The sequence below is a fragment of the Benincasa hispida genome, chromosome 3 (genome assembly GCF_027475165.1).
Source record: "Benincasa hispida cultivar pf3 chromosome 3, pf3_genome.v1.1, whole genome shotgun sequence".
NCBI lineage: Eukaryota > Viridiplantae > Streptophyta > Magnoliopsida > Cucurbitales > Cucurbitaceae > Benincasa > Benincasa hispida.
This window is the reverse complement of record NC_143480.1, coordinates 43,020,914-43,037,378: the sequence shown is the minus strand read 5'-3', so window position 1 is coordinate 43,037,378 and position 16,465 is coordinate 43,020,914. Positions and strand designations below refer to the sequence as shown.

Genomic DNA, 16,465 nt, shown 5'->3' with positions numbered 1-16,465 from the left:
TACAAAGAGTTTATATAATACTGAACTAATGGTCTCTTTATATAATGCAATTGATAATTGAGATTTACATCTCCCTAAATGACCATAGGTGACATGACCTTAATCTTTAGTGTTTTGGGAACTCCTTCCCATGAGAGCGATCCTTTGATTAGTATGGGTGAGAGTGGCCAAATTGCTAACTCAACAAGCCTATCTTTTTGGGGATTTATTTGATTGGGGAGCTGAGAAATCAGTTACATAAGATGGAATTCACTCCTTTCCTGAAACAAGGGTAAATAGATAAATTGCTCACTTAAGGGTTGATTCCGGGTCTTGAACATAGTGACCACACCCTCTCTTTGGAAGAGAGGACTCAGACATAGTAGGACTATGACTTATTTTTCATTAGAGGAATCACTGGTACTTAAGGAGTTAGATGTAACTACATGGACAAAACGGTAAATTGGCCCAGTTGTACTTACATTTGATTTGTGAAGGTTTATCGCACTATTGATTGGTTAATATAGACACAGAAATATATCTATAGTAAGAAGAGTGCGGCTGTCGGTCTTTAGTGGAGTGCTAGGTAGTTAATGGATGGTGAATCTTGTGACTAAAGAGTTTAGTCAGTTATTCACGTACCGTTGGAGCTTCAAGCTACAGGTCCATAAGGTTCCCTTGGTAGCTCAATGGCTTCAAGTTGAGAATCAAACTTTGGAGTTAGTTCGAAGTGTTCAAATTAACAAGAGAAAATTCAATTATATGTGATATCATTGGTGTGATGTATGAGATACTTTAAATGGAGGAATTAATGTAAATATGATTTACATTAAGTACCATTAAATAAAAAAATAACTATGGTTTATTTATTTCATATGATGAAATATTAAAACTATAGGTTATAAATATAATATGATAAGTTCGTTATCATATTTATTTATAATATATTAATTATGTGATAAATAATTCTTTTTCTCTAATAAACGATTGAGTAGGAGGTTATTGGAAGTTTTATGGTAATCGTGAGATAAAAGAAAACTTGTTTTATTAAATTTAGTAGTTGTATCATTCGAAAAGAACTCACGGAAAAAGCTATCAAGTAAAAGAGTTTTGTTAAGTGATAGCATTTACAGAGACTAAACAATCATTTAGAGTTGACTATATGATAGTCAGTCAGCTGATCGTTGCTATATGATCGAGTAACAAAGTCTATGCGATAGGCTTCCGTTTACTAAACGATCAAGCAAAGTCTATACGATAGTCTATGCGATAACTTATGGATTCTCATACTGAGAGTACCAAGGTAACCATTGTGGTAGTATTTTTACTCAGTTCGTGAATTGAGTTTGACTCGATTGGGTTCGAGGAGTTATTGGTTGTGTTCGTGTTCATTGACTATACCAGTTGTTGCGTTCGAGTGCATTATTGGACGCTTTGGACTGATCGAGGGATTCTTAAAGAATAGTTCTTCAAAGGTACGCATACTCTATCCCTTAATTCTTATTGTAGCATGCTGTAATTTTGGTATATGCATAGCTTGTTAGTTTTCATTTAAGACTGTAATAATTTGTGTTCAATCTGAATAGAATTTGGAACGATCCCTTCCATTGCTCATGAAGATCATCGTGTTTGATTTTCTTCACACTTCTACTTGCTTTCAGGGGTAGTAGAGAGGTTGTTCCCTTAAATACTGACTCTTAGTCGTGAACAAGGGGCCCCACCCTCTCATTGGCCTGAGAAAGACTCAGTTTGATGATTGGATCACATACCAATTATTCATTAGAGGATCAATGGGACTTAAGGAACAAGAGGTATTCTCGAGAGTAAAACAGCCATTTGACCTAGTCGTTATTATGAAACACATGTGAAGGGGCAACTTATTAATCATGATTATATCGAGTGGATACAATATATTGACAGTGAGGGGAGTACAACTCTGGGCTTTAGTAGAGTGACCAAGTAGTTAACGAATGGGGGTTAATTTGGTGTAAAGAGTTTAAGTGATTGATCTCGGATCGTTGGAGCCTATGATCTATAGGTCCATTAGGTCCCCCTACTAGCTCACAAATGAATTAGCCTTAGAATAACGTGATAATTTGATTTGAAACGTTCAAATTAGAATTAAGAGAATTAGTAATTATATGTGATATAATTACACGTTTAATTTTAGAATTAAACAAAATTGAAGAATTGATATTTAAATATTAAATTCATGAATAGGGATTCATGATAGTGGAACTGGTGATTAATTAATTTGATATTTGATATTAAATTAACCAGAATGAATTAAATTGGTTAATTATTATTAATGATTAATTTTATTAGAAAAATTAATTATTTAATTAATTTTTATAATATTAATAAAAAGTCAATTTTAATTAAAGAATTAAAATTGAAAGTTAACTTCTTGATTTTTTATTTTTATTTTGTAACAGTTTCAAAATTGAAATAAAAAATTGAAAAATTAGAAAAATTGAAAAAGTAGGAATTTCCTACTTTTTCACCTAGTATCTCATTCATGGTTCCACTATCTTTACAGCTCAAATTCTCAAGCTTGAGCTGGTATTCATGTAGAAGGTTTGTTTCTTGATTGTCATGCAATATAAACTTTAGTTTTGAAGTGGAAATTGATGATGCATTGAAGAGATTTTTGTTGAAAAATCTGTTTGAAGAAAGTCTTCATTCTGCTGAAAACCAGAAAACCTTTCTCCTCCCTTTCCCTAACTAAATCTTATTTTGAGTCCCACAACTCAATCTAAGGCACCAAGAGAACAGTAGAAAAGATCTTGTGGTGGTTCACATCCAAAGGAAGGGAAAATTGCAGCTGGAATTCGTGATTCAGAGGTATCTACAAAGGTTAGTGTTGAAACCTTCTTTTAGTTTTGAGCATGCTAAATTTGAAGCCAAAATTAATGAATTAGAGTGCTTAATGATCCCCTTTTTCTTTCATTGCATGCTTCCTTAATCTAACACTCTATGGATACGACCCATTTTATATATGATACAAACAATGTTATCTTAAAATCGTTCATGTAGAGACATGCGAGTTGGGGCATCCTACGCAAAAGATGTTTGCATAAGACCATAACATGAAATAGTCATTTTTCTTTATAATGTCGTTTGTTACTAAAACTGACTATTTCATTTCGATGATATAAGGTAACTCGAGCTTAGTACTGAGCTAACTATGAACTCCTGTTTGTTCGGGATTATTCTTTAATCTGCATGGATGAGAGTGGCTCAACATCGTTGCTTAATAAGTCTGCCATTTTAGGGGTAAAAACAGGTAGATAGCTGAGGACATAGTCCTGCAAGATAGAATTTTCTCCTACCCGATCTTAGGATTAACAGATAGGTTGTTTCCTTATGTACTGATTCCTAGTCTTGAACAAGGGGTCCCACCTTTTCTGTGACTGAGAGGGACTTGGTTTATTGGTAGGACTATAAATCAATTGTTCATTAGTGGATTAGAGGAGATTTAGAGAGCAAGATGTATTACAGAGGTAAAATAATAATTTTGACCCGCTATAAATACGAACAATCTATGAAGGATTGACTTACTGATCATGGTTAAATTAAGTTGACAAAAATATATCTATAGTGAGAAGAGTGCAGCTACTGGACTTTAATGGCGTGTCCCGGTAGTCAACGAATGTTGGTTAATTTGATTAAAGGAATTTAGCCGATTAATCTTGGATCGTTGGAGCTCATGATCTACAGATCCATTAAGTCTCCCTGCTAGCTCATATCGGTCTAAACCTTAGAACAGTTTGACGAGTGAGTTTTAAGTGTTCATATTCGAATTAGGGAATAAGTGTTAAATATATGCGATATATTTAACAACGTGTCATTCAATTGGAAACTGAATGATAAAGAGAGAGTTAAAGATATTTAAATAAGATTTAAATATAAAAACTATGAATAAGGATTCAACGAAATTAGTGTTTGATTTAATAATTGAATATTAAATTAAATTAATTAAATTATTTAATATTAATTTGATTTAAAATTAATTATTTGAATTAATTCTGAATTAAATGGAATAAATCAAAGTTATCAAGCTTTGAAGGTCAAAGGTAAAAATTTGACTTCACTAAGTGGAAAATTCCAAATTATTTCTTAATTAATTTTAAACTAAAGTTGTATTTAATTAAAATTTGACTAAAGTCAAATGTTGACATCAAAATAGTCAAAAGTCAAAATATTGACTTCACTTAGTGGAAAGATCCAATAATGTTTTTTAGTGAAAAAGTCCAACTTTTAGTGAATTAGCGAGTAGTTCATTTGGCAAAGTATTGATTCCACAAGATGTCACTTATCCTACTAAATTGAGTACATTTTGAAGTGTCAAAGTTTGGTTAACTCAATTTTGCTTGAATTGCATGTAATTGCTCTATAAATAGGATGTTTTGATAAAGATTAAACTTCTTGGCCATTTGGTGAATTTCAAGTTAGTTGAAAAACAATTTCTTCTTGACAACTTAAAGATCCAAAAAGAGTTTTAGAAATTAAGTCCTCAATTCTCTCTCAATTTCTATACTAAATTCGTCCCTACAAAGTCACTCATCAGATTCCACTATCCCGTTCTAAGGCCAGAGAATAGGCGGGAAGACTTTCGTGGTGGCTCACAGTCGGTTCGTGAAGAGATTGGAGCGGAATTGATGGTCAATTTGGAGCTACAAAGGTTGTAACTCAAACCCTAATTTCAAAGTTTTTTGCATGCATGTTTTATAAAATTAATGAAATTTAGAGTACTTAAGATCCAAATTGTTTCTACATACTCGTTTATTCTGACGGTATCATAGCATGTTTTAAGCACCCATTTTGCATGCATTTTAGCTTGGTGGGTGTTATTCTGTGAGATGAATGTGTGGCGACTAAAGTGGATATATTACTATTTTGACATTTTTTAAACTTCGATTTGGTTGTAATTATTGTAATTGCCCGAATGTTTATGTGCTTTATTGTGTGAATAAGAATCTATAATTTTTCTAGAGTCATTTTAATTGATATTAGGTTGTAATTTGAAGAAATCGGAGCAAGATGCAAGCTGCTTTTTAACGTAGCTTTTTGGACTGTGTAGATCGGTTTCGTTTTTTCAACTGGTCCAGCCCAATTTCCAAGCTTTGGAGGTCCAATTCAAGGTTTTCTAAAGCTGGTTCGGGTTGGCTCAAAGTGTTTTGGACTGGTTTGGAGCTGTTTCTAAATTATTATTGTCATAATTTAGTTGTTTGTTTTCCAAAGGTGCTAAAATCGGTCCACTTTAGTGTGTTTTATTAATTATACATTATGAATGTATGTATTAATTATATTAATCTTGATTGTGTATAAAGTATGCTATGTAGATTTAAAACTCCACCATAGGATAACATGTTACATGCATTAAGAAGTATGTTATAAGTGTTATAACATAATTTGCATGCTTAGAATTTCATGAGTATTAATATACGTTGTTATATTAATATATGAAATGTATGTTATATGCTATAAGTGTTATAATATAATTTGCATGCTTAGAATTTCATGAGTTTTAATATAAGTTGTTATATTAAATTATGAAATGCATGATGTGTGTTATGGATGAAAGTCTAAGTTATAAAAGTTATAAAATCAATTAGACATTTAAAAATCTATAACAAAGATAACATGCATTCATATAGGGTTAACAAATGGGAACTTGTTTTAAATATTAAAATAGGTTGTTATCTTGTAAAACTGTGGTTACAAACTCACTTGAGTTAAATGCTATCTATGGCTAGAGGTACTTAAATTTACGGTTTACAGAACACTTACTACTTGGGAATTTTAGCCGGTTCTTGAGTGTTGTTAACCCAATTTTATGAGCATGTGTGAGCAATATGAGGTAATAAATTGGTTTATCACTTAGACATCGTAAGTTAAATCCAAATATAAGTATTATACTTGGATAAAAACCTAGACTAATGTTGTTTTTAGCCGAAATATACCAAAGTAAAGTATATACCTAATCAAATAGAACACTTTAGTGGAAGATTAATAATATATATGATATATTGTTTTTAGCTCTCACGTCCCTAAGAGTTTACACAATGAGATCCATGCTCGTCTTCGTGTCGCTTTTATCACGACTGCTTCATTCAGAAAGTGCTTGCATGGGTAATAAGATGGTGAATAGGGAAAGTAGTTCATAGTAAGTGGGTGAAGGAAATATGTCAACATTTCATGCAGTCTTTTTCATTAGGTTGCTTCGTGAGATTCCTATGTTCCACCTGTGTGTCTTTTTTAGGCGATCACCCATTCAGAGGGTTATAACATAGGGATAACACCGCAAACTTCAGAAATGAATAAGATTTCTTAGTTTCTCCTTCAGCATTGTCTTCAATTCGGGAGGTTGTTGATATCGTTCTTTGAAATCTAAAAAATAGAGGGTTACATTTACAAGAGTTACTGAGTGTTAATAAGTTATTGACCGAAAATGGTAACTAAATGACTATAGGAATAAAAAGTTATTTTGTTATTAGTATTTAATCAAGAATATCTTGTTTCAATTAAGAAGTATTTGACTACCCCTCGGTAGCATCTATTCTGACTCACTAAAGTATTGTTGCAAATAAATAATGAAAGTTTGGTACATTATTACTTTTGCTAAAATTTGATTGGATTTTAAAAAAAAAATTACTAATAGAATTTATTTATAGATCAGCATGTCAAATTCTTCTTTTTAAATACCCACTTCCAATAAACATAACGATAAAAATTATTGAACATAAATGCAATACTAGCAGATGATGTTCTTAGGTTCGTTTTAACAGAGGAATGTCCTTTAACTCACAGCTCATCTACAAACTAAATTATTTAGAATGCTTATGACAGATGGAATAGGGCAAATGACAAGGCCTGAATCTATATCTTAACAAGCATATCTGATATTCTAATTAAGAAAAACGAGAGCATGGTCTCTACCAAAGGGATCATGGATTCGTTAGCCACGATACTCTCGATGATGCTTATAACAACAACATAAAAGATAGAATCTCTGTTAGAGAACATGTTCTAGATGTGTTGAAAGTAGTAAAAAGTACTGTCATAGATGAGAAAACTAAGAAAGCACAACAAAGTAAATATGATAAATTAATCTGGATATTAGAATCAGGGGCTGCCAATCATGTTTTCACTTTCGCTCAGGAAACCAGTTCCTAGAGACTACTTTCAGAAGGTGAGACAACCTTTAAGGTAGGGATTTAGGAGGTTGTCTCAGCTAAAGTAGTGGAAGATGTGAAGTTGTTTATTGATGATAGATTCATTTGACTTGAAAATATATTTTATGTTCCTGCTATGAGAAGGAATTTAATATCTATCTCATGTTTACTAGAACATAAGTATAAAGTTTCTTTTGAAGTTAATGAAATGCTCATTATTTCCAAAGGTATTAAAATATGTTCAACAAAACTTGAAAATAACTTATGTCTTAAAACCAACTGAGGCAAAAGTTGTTTTCAATATACAGATGTTTAAAAAGCTGAAATTCAAAATAAGAGGCGAAAATTTTCTTCTAATGCCTATCTTTAGCACTTAAAACTTGGCCACATAAATCTCAATAGGATTGGAAAATCGATTAAAAGTGGACTTGTAAATCAGTTAGAACACAACTTTTTACCTCCGTATGAATCTTGTCTTGAGGGTAAAATGACCAAAAGATCTTTTATGAGGAAAGATCTTAAAGCCAAAGAACTCTTAGAGCTCATACATTTAGACCTCTGTGGTCTGATGGATGTCGAGGCACAAAGTGGGTATAAATATTTCATCAATTTTATTGATGACTATTCTAGATATGACTATATTTACTTAATGCATCATAAGTTTGTAACTCAAAGTTCAAAGAGTATAAAGTACTTGAAATTTTAGGACTCAATACACCTCAATAGAATGGTGAAGCAGAGAGGAGAAATAGAACCCTATTGGATATGGTTCGTTCAATGATGCATTATGCTTAGTTGCCTAATTCATTTTAGGAACATGCAGTGGAGACTGTTGTTTATATTTTGAACATGGTTCCCTAAAAAAGTGTTTCCAAAACACCTTATGAGTTATGGAGAGGACATAAAGGTAGTTTACATCACTTTAGGCTTTAGGGATTCTCGACACATATATAGGCATAGAACCCAAAGAGGTTAAAACGTCGTTCAAAAGTATGCTTATTGGTAGGATACCCCAAAGAACAAAAGGTGGTTTATTTTATGATCCTCAAGATGACAAAGTATTTGTATCGGAAAATTCTACATTCTTAGAGGAGGATGATAGCGAGCAAAAATGCACGTTATCATAGTGTTAAGTTCTTAAACAATGTTGACTTGCATTAATAAAACATGTTAAATTGCGTCCATTAAACATCAATTTCATAATCAAGAGATAGGAGCTTAGGAATAAGCACTATTTGTTATCAACGCATCGCATGCATCCTTGAGATAGGATATGATCGTATGTGGTCACCTTGCCTTTATGTATTTTGCATCATTGCATTGGAAAAGAGTAAAGACTTAGGAATAAGCTCTATGGACACTTTTTCATTCAACACATGCATCCTAGACTTGGGAGCATCGCATTTGCATTGGAAAATGACTTGCTGTGCATGGTTGTAGCATGATCACATAGTCTGACGCATTCCCCAGTAACGCTAGCTAAAGATCTCCTCAACCCGTTCATCCGTATACTCAGTCTATCTATCACACAACCGACTTTTCTCAAATTCGTCACATTTGTTTATTTTTCATTAATGCAATCAACAACAAATCAACAATTAATTGAGTTACCGGTTACCGCAAAGTTTTCATAAAAATTACCATTGCAATCTATTTTCACAAGTCCCTGAGTTCAACCCCTGGACTTACCAGGAAACTCAGTGGAATTTATACTTGGATTCTGCTGAGGAAACTTGAGTGCACAACGCAATTTCACCATCGCTTATCATCCATAATTCACTTCATAAAATCAAGCATCAAGTTTTTGGTGCCGTTGCCGTGTGCTAATGGTAATTTTTCTGATTTCTTTGCAGACTCTCAATCTCTAGTGAATTACGACCTGTAGATTAAGAGGACAATCAGAAGAAGATTAAGAGACTGCCAACAACAACAAGAAAGAACACCAAGAATGGCGGAATAACCGGACGCAAGGGTTGCTAACGCGAATAATATAATGGCCAACCCCATCCTTCTAGCGAATGACCGCAATAGACCCATCCAGGACTATGCATCACCGAACCTCTATGATTTCTCTCCAGGAATCATGAGGCCGGCGTTAGATGGATCGAGGTTCGAAATAAAGTCGATAAAGCTGTAGATGATTCAGGCTGCTGGGCAGTTTGGAGGAAGGCGTGGTGAAGACCCACACGCCCACCTCCGGAGCTTCATAGAAATCTGCAACACTTTTGTGTTTCTAAATATCTCCACCGAAGAAGTTCAACTAACTCTGTTTCCATTTGCTTTGTGTGATCAGGCGAGAAAATGGGCATATTCTCTCAAACCGGGAGAGATAACTTCGTGGGAATAGGTGGTGGAAAAATTTATAAAGAAGTTTTTCCCACCAACCGAGAATGCTAGGAGAAGGAAATTAATAACAAATTTTGAACCAGAAGATGACGAATTGCTCAGCGATGCCTGGGAGAGGTTCAAGTGGCTGGTAAGAGACTGTCCATATAATGGCTTAACGACAACCTACAAATGGAGATTTTCTACCAAGGACTGAATCCCTCTTCGCAGACCGTATGCCAATGCGGCAGCTGCTGGTGGTCTGCTCGACAAAACATAGGGGAAGGCAAAGAGTATACTTGATCCCATTTTCAAAAATCATGAGAATTGAAGGGAAAACGATCAGAGATTAACAATTAAAGATAATGACGCAAACAATGGGGCCATCGCATCCCGGCAAAATCAAATGACTGCGATGATGAGTTTGATACAAGGCATCACAATTAATAATACGGGAGCGAAGAAAGGGCAGGTCAGCGCAATTACTCAAATGATCGCAAGTTGTGTCATTTACGGAGATGTTCACCCGATGGAAGAATGCCCAACAAACCCACAGTCGGTATGCTTCATGAGAAATAATCCCTATTCTGATACAGTAAGCCCGAGTGGCAAAGCCACCCAAATTTTGCGTGAAAAAATAATCAACAAAGCTTTCAACCTGTGGCACAAAAAGGAGGGCCACCCGAGTTTTTTCCGCAAAACAACGGTCCAGCACATAGCCAAGCTAGCAGCTCACAAACACTGCAATCTTCGTCCTTAGAGAGCTTGTTGAAGCAATACATTGAGAAAAACGAATCAGTGCTTCAGAATCAAGCTACATCCATTAGAAATCTCGAAATTCAAATGGAAAAAATTGCAGGCGAGCTAAAAAATAGACCACAAGAAGCGTTGCTGAGCTCAACTGAGCTCCCTCACAATGCTGGGGGTAACGGCAAGGAACAATGCTTAATAGTCTCTTTGCTAAGCGACAACATGACTGCGGAAGTAGGGGAGAAGCCCATTATGACCAACTTGAATGCGGTGACAACCAATGACCTGTTGACCTATTGTTTGGAGAAGCCCGAGAAAATAGACCCTGAAGTTGCGTCCACCCTTAAGCCTCTAGATCTTGAGACAAAAGAAGTTCAACCATCAGTAACTCTGCAAGATTGAAAGAGGAACAAAATGAGGAAGAAAAGATCGCAATAGTGGCTGCAGTGCAAAATGCTATGATCCCACCTAAAGAAAAGATTATCTTTGTAACTTAAACATGTATGTAGAGACATATGGGTGGATCATGTTTAAGTGATAACCTAAATGGCCTGTAGTATATGCATGGCCCAACAGGATAAGGCTGGGTACCTTATCCTTGTAACACTACGAGTATGGCCCGCTTTGTAGGTGTTACAATTGTTGTAAAGTTCTACAAATGATCTAATCCTGATCATTCATGTATAGACATGCGAGCGTGGATAATCTATACAAAGGAGTTTGTACAAAACCGGATCACGAAATGTTTTGTCTCATCATATAACACCGTTTATAATAGAGACTTATATTTCACCAGGATGACCATAAGTAACATGACTTAAATCTTGAGTGAGTTGCGAACTCCTGCCTATAAGGGCGGTCCTTTGATTTGTATGGGTGAGAGTGGTCAGATAGCCGACTCAATAAGTCTACCATTGTGAGGATTCGTTTGATTGGGGAGTTGGAAACACAGCCACACAAGATGGAATTCACTCCTTCCTCGATGCATAGGTAAGTAGATAAATTGGTCCCTAAAGTGCTAATTCTGGGTCTTGAACAATGTGGTGCCACCCTCTCTCCTGGCCCAAGAGGGGTTTAGTCATAGTAGGACTATGATTTATTGTTCATTAGAGGGATCAGTGGTACTTAAGAAGTTAGATGTAACTACAAGGGCAAAACGGTAGTTTGGCTCAACTGTACTTACGAGCAATTTGTGAAGGGTCATCGTATAATTGATTAGTTATATCCAATGGACACAAAAATATATCTGTAGTGCGAAGAGTGGAGTTAATTATTCACGAACCGTTGGAGCTTCAAACTACAGGTCCATGAGGTCCCCTTGGTAGCTCAATAGGATTTAATTGAGAATCAATTTTTAGATTAATTTGAATTGTTCAAATTAATGGAGGGATTTAATTATATATGATATAATTAAGTTGTTTCAATTATATGTGATATAATTATTATAATGTATTTGATATATTATAGCTTAATGGGAGGAAATAAATATTTGAATGAAATTCGACTATATTTTCTATGAATGGGATTTATAGTTGTTCAATCTAATATAAATATGATTTATATTAAATGTCATATTATTGAGAAAAGAAACTATAGTCTATATTGTATATTAAATGTCCCTTCCCCATCTTTTCTCTCCACCCACATTAGTGGGGGTGGTTATACTATTTGTCAAAAGAGAATAAAAAGAAAATTGTTTTCTTCTTGTTCTTGACGTTGAAGTTGGTTAAATGATTAAGATAAAGAAAGACATAAGAGTTCTGTACTTTGTCTTGAGTTTATAGAGAGTCTTCCTCCTCCACCTTAAGCTTTTCCTCTTAACCAAAATAGTCAGATGCTACCACTCTTGGGTTCTCACCATGAGAATACCAAGGTTTCATTGTGGTAGTGTTCGAGTTTTTGTTCGAAGCTTATCTTGAAGAAGGTTTTTAAGTTGTTCGTGACTTTGTTCGAGGGATAACAAGAGGAAATGTCTTAAAAGATGAAGTTTCTTGAAACCCTTTCCTTTTAAAGTATACTGTAATTTAATTGTAAATGCATATATTATTGCTTGTTTACCGTAAAACTTTGTATTCAATAAATTATGGAATTTGGTCGATCCATTTCCGCTCAAGGTTCTCTAATACGAGTTCCTTCAGTTCCAACTTCTTAGGATTTATCACTAGCACGTGTGTAGGACAACCCCAAATTCTAAAATAACTAAACTAGGTTTACGCCCCCTTCCTCCCTGCCCCCATAACACTAAAGGTGTTTCAAAAACACTATTCGAATGAATATTATTCAAGATATGAACTGCAGTCTCCACTACATATCCCCAAAACAAGCTAGGCAATTGAGCATAGCTCATCATAGAACGAACCATGTTTAACAAGGTTCTATTTCTCCTTTTTGATACACCATTCTGATGAGGTGTACTAAGTGTTGAAAGTTGGGATTAGATTCCATGTTCTATTATATAGTCTTCAAATTCTAAATCCATATACTCTCCACCCCGATCTGATCTAAATGTTTTAATCGTTTTACCTAGCAGGTTTTTAACTTCAGCCTTATACTCCTTGAACTTTTCAAGGGCTTCAGACTTATTTTCCATTAGGTCTAAGTAAACATACCTCAAATAATTATCTATGAAAGAGATAAAGTATTCGTACCCTCCTCACATTGGACCACAAAGATCTGAATATATGAGCTTTAAGGGTGCTTTGGCTCTATAACCTTTTCCAATAAAAGGTATTTTAGTCATTTTTCCTTCAAGACAAAATTCACATGGAGGTAATGAATCATCTTCTAAATCGCTTAAAAGTCTTTCTTTACCAGTCTCCCGATCCTATCGAGATTTATGTGACCTAATCTCAAATGCCAAAGATATGTATTATTGTTACTTGGAGAAATTCTTTGTTTTTTTGTTTTAGTATTTGCATTTTTAAACATCTCACGATTTAAAAGTACTTTTGGTTCAGTCAGTCCTAACACATATAAGTTGTTTTCTAGTTTAGCTGAACAAATAGTCACACGATTTTTCATAATGAATGCTTCATTTGATGAAAAAAAAAACAAGATTGTTCAATTAAAAAGAAATAGATACAAGATTCCTCTTAATTTTAGGAACTATATATAAATTATCCAAAATTAAGTATCAAACAACTTAGCAGTTCCCACTAATGAATTGAAATGGCATCTCTCATTCCAACCTTGAGCATCATTTAACCCTCCTCGAGCTGCTGAAAGGAACTAATTCCCTGTAAAAAAGAATAAACATGAACAGTGGCTCCTGAATCAAGTATTCAAACATTATGATTATTTTTCACTAAACAAATTTCTTGAACCAGTAAATCATATGTACCTTCCTTCTCTTTCTTCTTCTGGGCAGGGTACTTGGGACAATTGCGTATCTAGTGACCATTCACATTATAGTGGAAACACTTATCCTTGTCGGCTACCTTGGCCTTGCCCTTTCCTTTCCCAACAGTAGGAGTCTTCCCCTTGTTGGAACATACCATCGTGCAACAGAAGTTACCAAGATCCATAAGCACTCTAATTCAATAATTTTGACAAAAATGAAAGCATGCTTCGGCAGAAATGAATGGGTTTCAAGACATACCTTTGAACTACTTCCTCTAAGCTTGACATCCAACTGCAAATCTCCTATGAATCTTGTTGTAGGCCACCCCAATATCTTCCTTACTATCCTCTTGGTGCTCTAAATTGAGTAGTGGGACTCAAAATAAGCCTGAATTAAGGGAATTTGGAGACTAACTCACTACAACAACCCAACGTGAAGAACGCCCTTCTTCTATGAATTTTTCAGAGAAATTCTATCGGTTTCCTTCCTTTAAAACACTCCAATCTCTTCAGTATATTGCAGATATTCATGCAAAAATATTTGCTGTATGAGATGCAGCTCATGCTTGGAGTTAATGAAGACTTAAAGTTGGGTTTTTAGTGAGCCATTTGGAAGAAGACAATGGAAAAAGCCATTTTTCCATTTTGTGATTTTCCTTTCTTTTTCAATGTATCAAAATTGATTTCATAATTCAATTCTTTTAATAAAATTGAAAATATTATTATTTTACAAAATTAATTTCATAAATTATTTTCTTAATAAAATTAATAAATAATTATTTAAACAATTTAAATAATTATAATTAATTTAATATCAATTATTAAATTAATTTTTGCACAATTTCATCTTCAAATATTTAAATATTATTTCTCCAATTTCATTTAATTCTAATTTGGACACTTCAAATTAACTAATCATGCTACTCTAGAGCTAATCCATTTACGAGCTAGTAGGGGGACCTCGCGGACCTACAGATCATGAGCTCCAATGATTCGAGATTAATCGGCTAAACTTATTAGACCGATCTAACCCCTATTCGTTAACTCATGGATGATTCCATTAAAGCCTATAGTTGAACTCCCCTCACTGCAAATATATTTTGTCCAATCGATATAATCATGATTAGTAAGTTAACCCTTCACAGGTTGCTCGTAATAATGACTGGGTCGAATCTCTGTTTTACCTCCAAAATTACTTCGAGAGGGTGAGAACTCTTGTTCGAGACCTAGAATCAGCACTTGAAGGGAACAACCTCTCTACTAACTCTAATTGGGTAGGAGTGAATTCTGTCTTCCACCTTATGTCCCCAACTATTCATCCAGTCCTATCCCTAAAATGGGAAACTTATTGAGCAGAGGCAATTGGTCTACTCTCATCATTTATAGATCAAAAGATAATCTCAAACAAACAGGAGTTCATAGTTAGCTCAGGATTAAGGTCAAGTTACCTAGGTCATCGCTTTGAAATAGTCAGTCTTAAACAGTAAACAACGTTATAAAGTAAGAGTGACTGGTTTCGTGGTCCGATCTTACACAAAATTCATTTGCACAGGACACCCCCACTCCTCATATCCCAACATGCACGAATTAGGATCACTACGTATGTAGCACTTTACAACTCTTTGTAACAACTATAGATTAGGCCGCATCCAATAGTGTTACTAGAATAAGGCACCCAACCTTATTCATATACTATAGATCATTTTGACTATTCACTCGAACCTGATCCACTTGTATGTCTCCACATAAAGTTCAAGTACTCATGTAATAGTCAAGGGACTTTGGTTCATTGGATTTCTAAAGAACAATATTCAATAACAACTTATTGAATTTTCATAATAAGTTCTACTATTTACAAACCACGAGTTTTAAGACATAAAACCCAACACCCCTTCCCTCCTTTCTTTTTCTAGATCTTCTTAAAATCAAAAGATGAGCAAACAGACATAGTTCCAAAAGGTTCCAAAAGATGAACTCTTCTGGAACTTCTTCGAATGGGAAACAATTGCCTCTCCGTCTATCAATTCTTTACATTTCATAATAGACTAATAAGTCTGCAACTCATTTAGGAGGATAGCCATGGTGTGCTCTATTTTATTCATAACCGCATTGCTGTGAAATTGGAGGAAACTCTTTAAAAGAGATTCTAAAATAAAGAACACCTAATTCTACTCGTCGATGACAGTACCGTTCATCTCGGCAACATTAAAGTGAACCATCAGGTCAAGAACATGTTTTTTCACTGATTGGCCTTCCTTTATGCACGCATTACAAACGTACTTGAGGGTTTCGTGCCGAATCTGAGAGGACAGTTGTCCAAATATCTCCAAAAGGGACTCCATGATCTGACATGTAATGATCATGGCCTTGTGTTTCATGATAAAGACGTCAGACAGACTTGCCAAGATATAGACTTCGGTCTTGTCATTGGCCTTCGTCCAGTGGTCATAAGCATCCCTTACTGCTTGAGATGCATTATGAGCGGGGATTAGAGGACATTCCTCCATTAAGACGAACTGTAGATCATCTATAACTGGAATTGTATTCAAGTTAGATTTTTGAAGGAACAATTGATGGTCCTTGAGCGGAAGCATGGGATCGAACCAAATACCCAAAATTTACGAAAAATAAATTTTACAGCAAAACATACAGATTATGCATTTAAAAGAAAATTACAACATGCTTTAAAATAGAGAATATGAATGAAAAAGGGTTTAAGAAACCTTACCCTTGAAGAACTTTTCTTTATGAAATTCCTTCTCTGAATTTTGTCATGACCAATCTCGAACCCTCAAACCGTCAACGACAACACCACCACGAATGTTCACTCTTTATTCTCTAGATGAGAATCCATGAGCTTTGTAGGCTCTGGCTATTTTGGAAGAGAATGATTA

At 34.7% G+C, this 16,465-nt stretch overlaps 1 protein-coding gene across 1 annotated transcript; it reads right to left on the bottom strand.

The window, feature by feature from the left end:
- Positions 1 to 15,739: 15,739 nt before the first annotated feature.
- Positions 15,740 to 16,078, bottom strand: LOC120073564 (uncharacterized). The gene has a single exon (XM_039026392.1). The coding sequence runs from the start codon at positions 16,076 to 16,078 to the stop codon at positions 15,740 to 15,742; it is 339 nt and encodes a 112-aa protein (XP_038882320.1).
- Between the last annotated feature and the right edge of the window lie 387 nt (positions 16,079 to 16,465).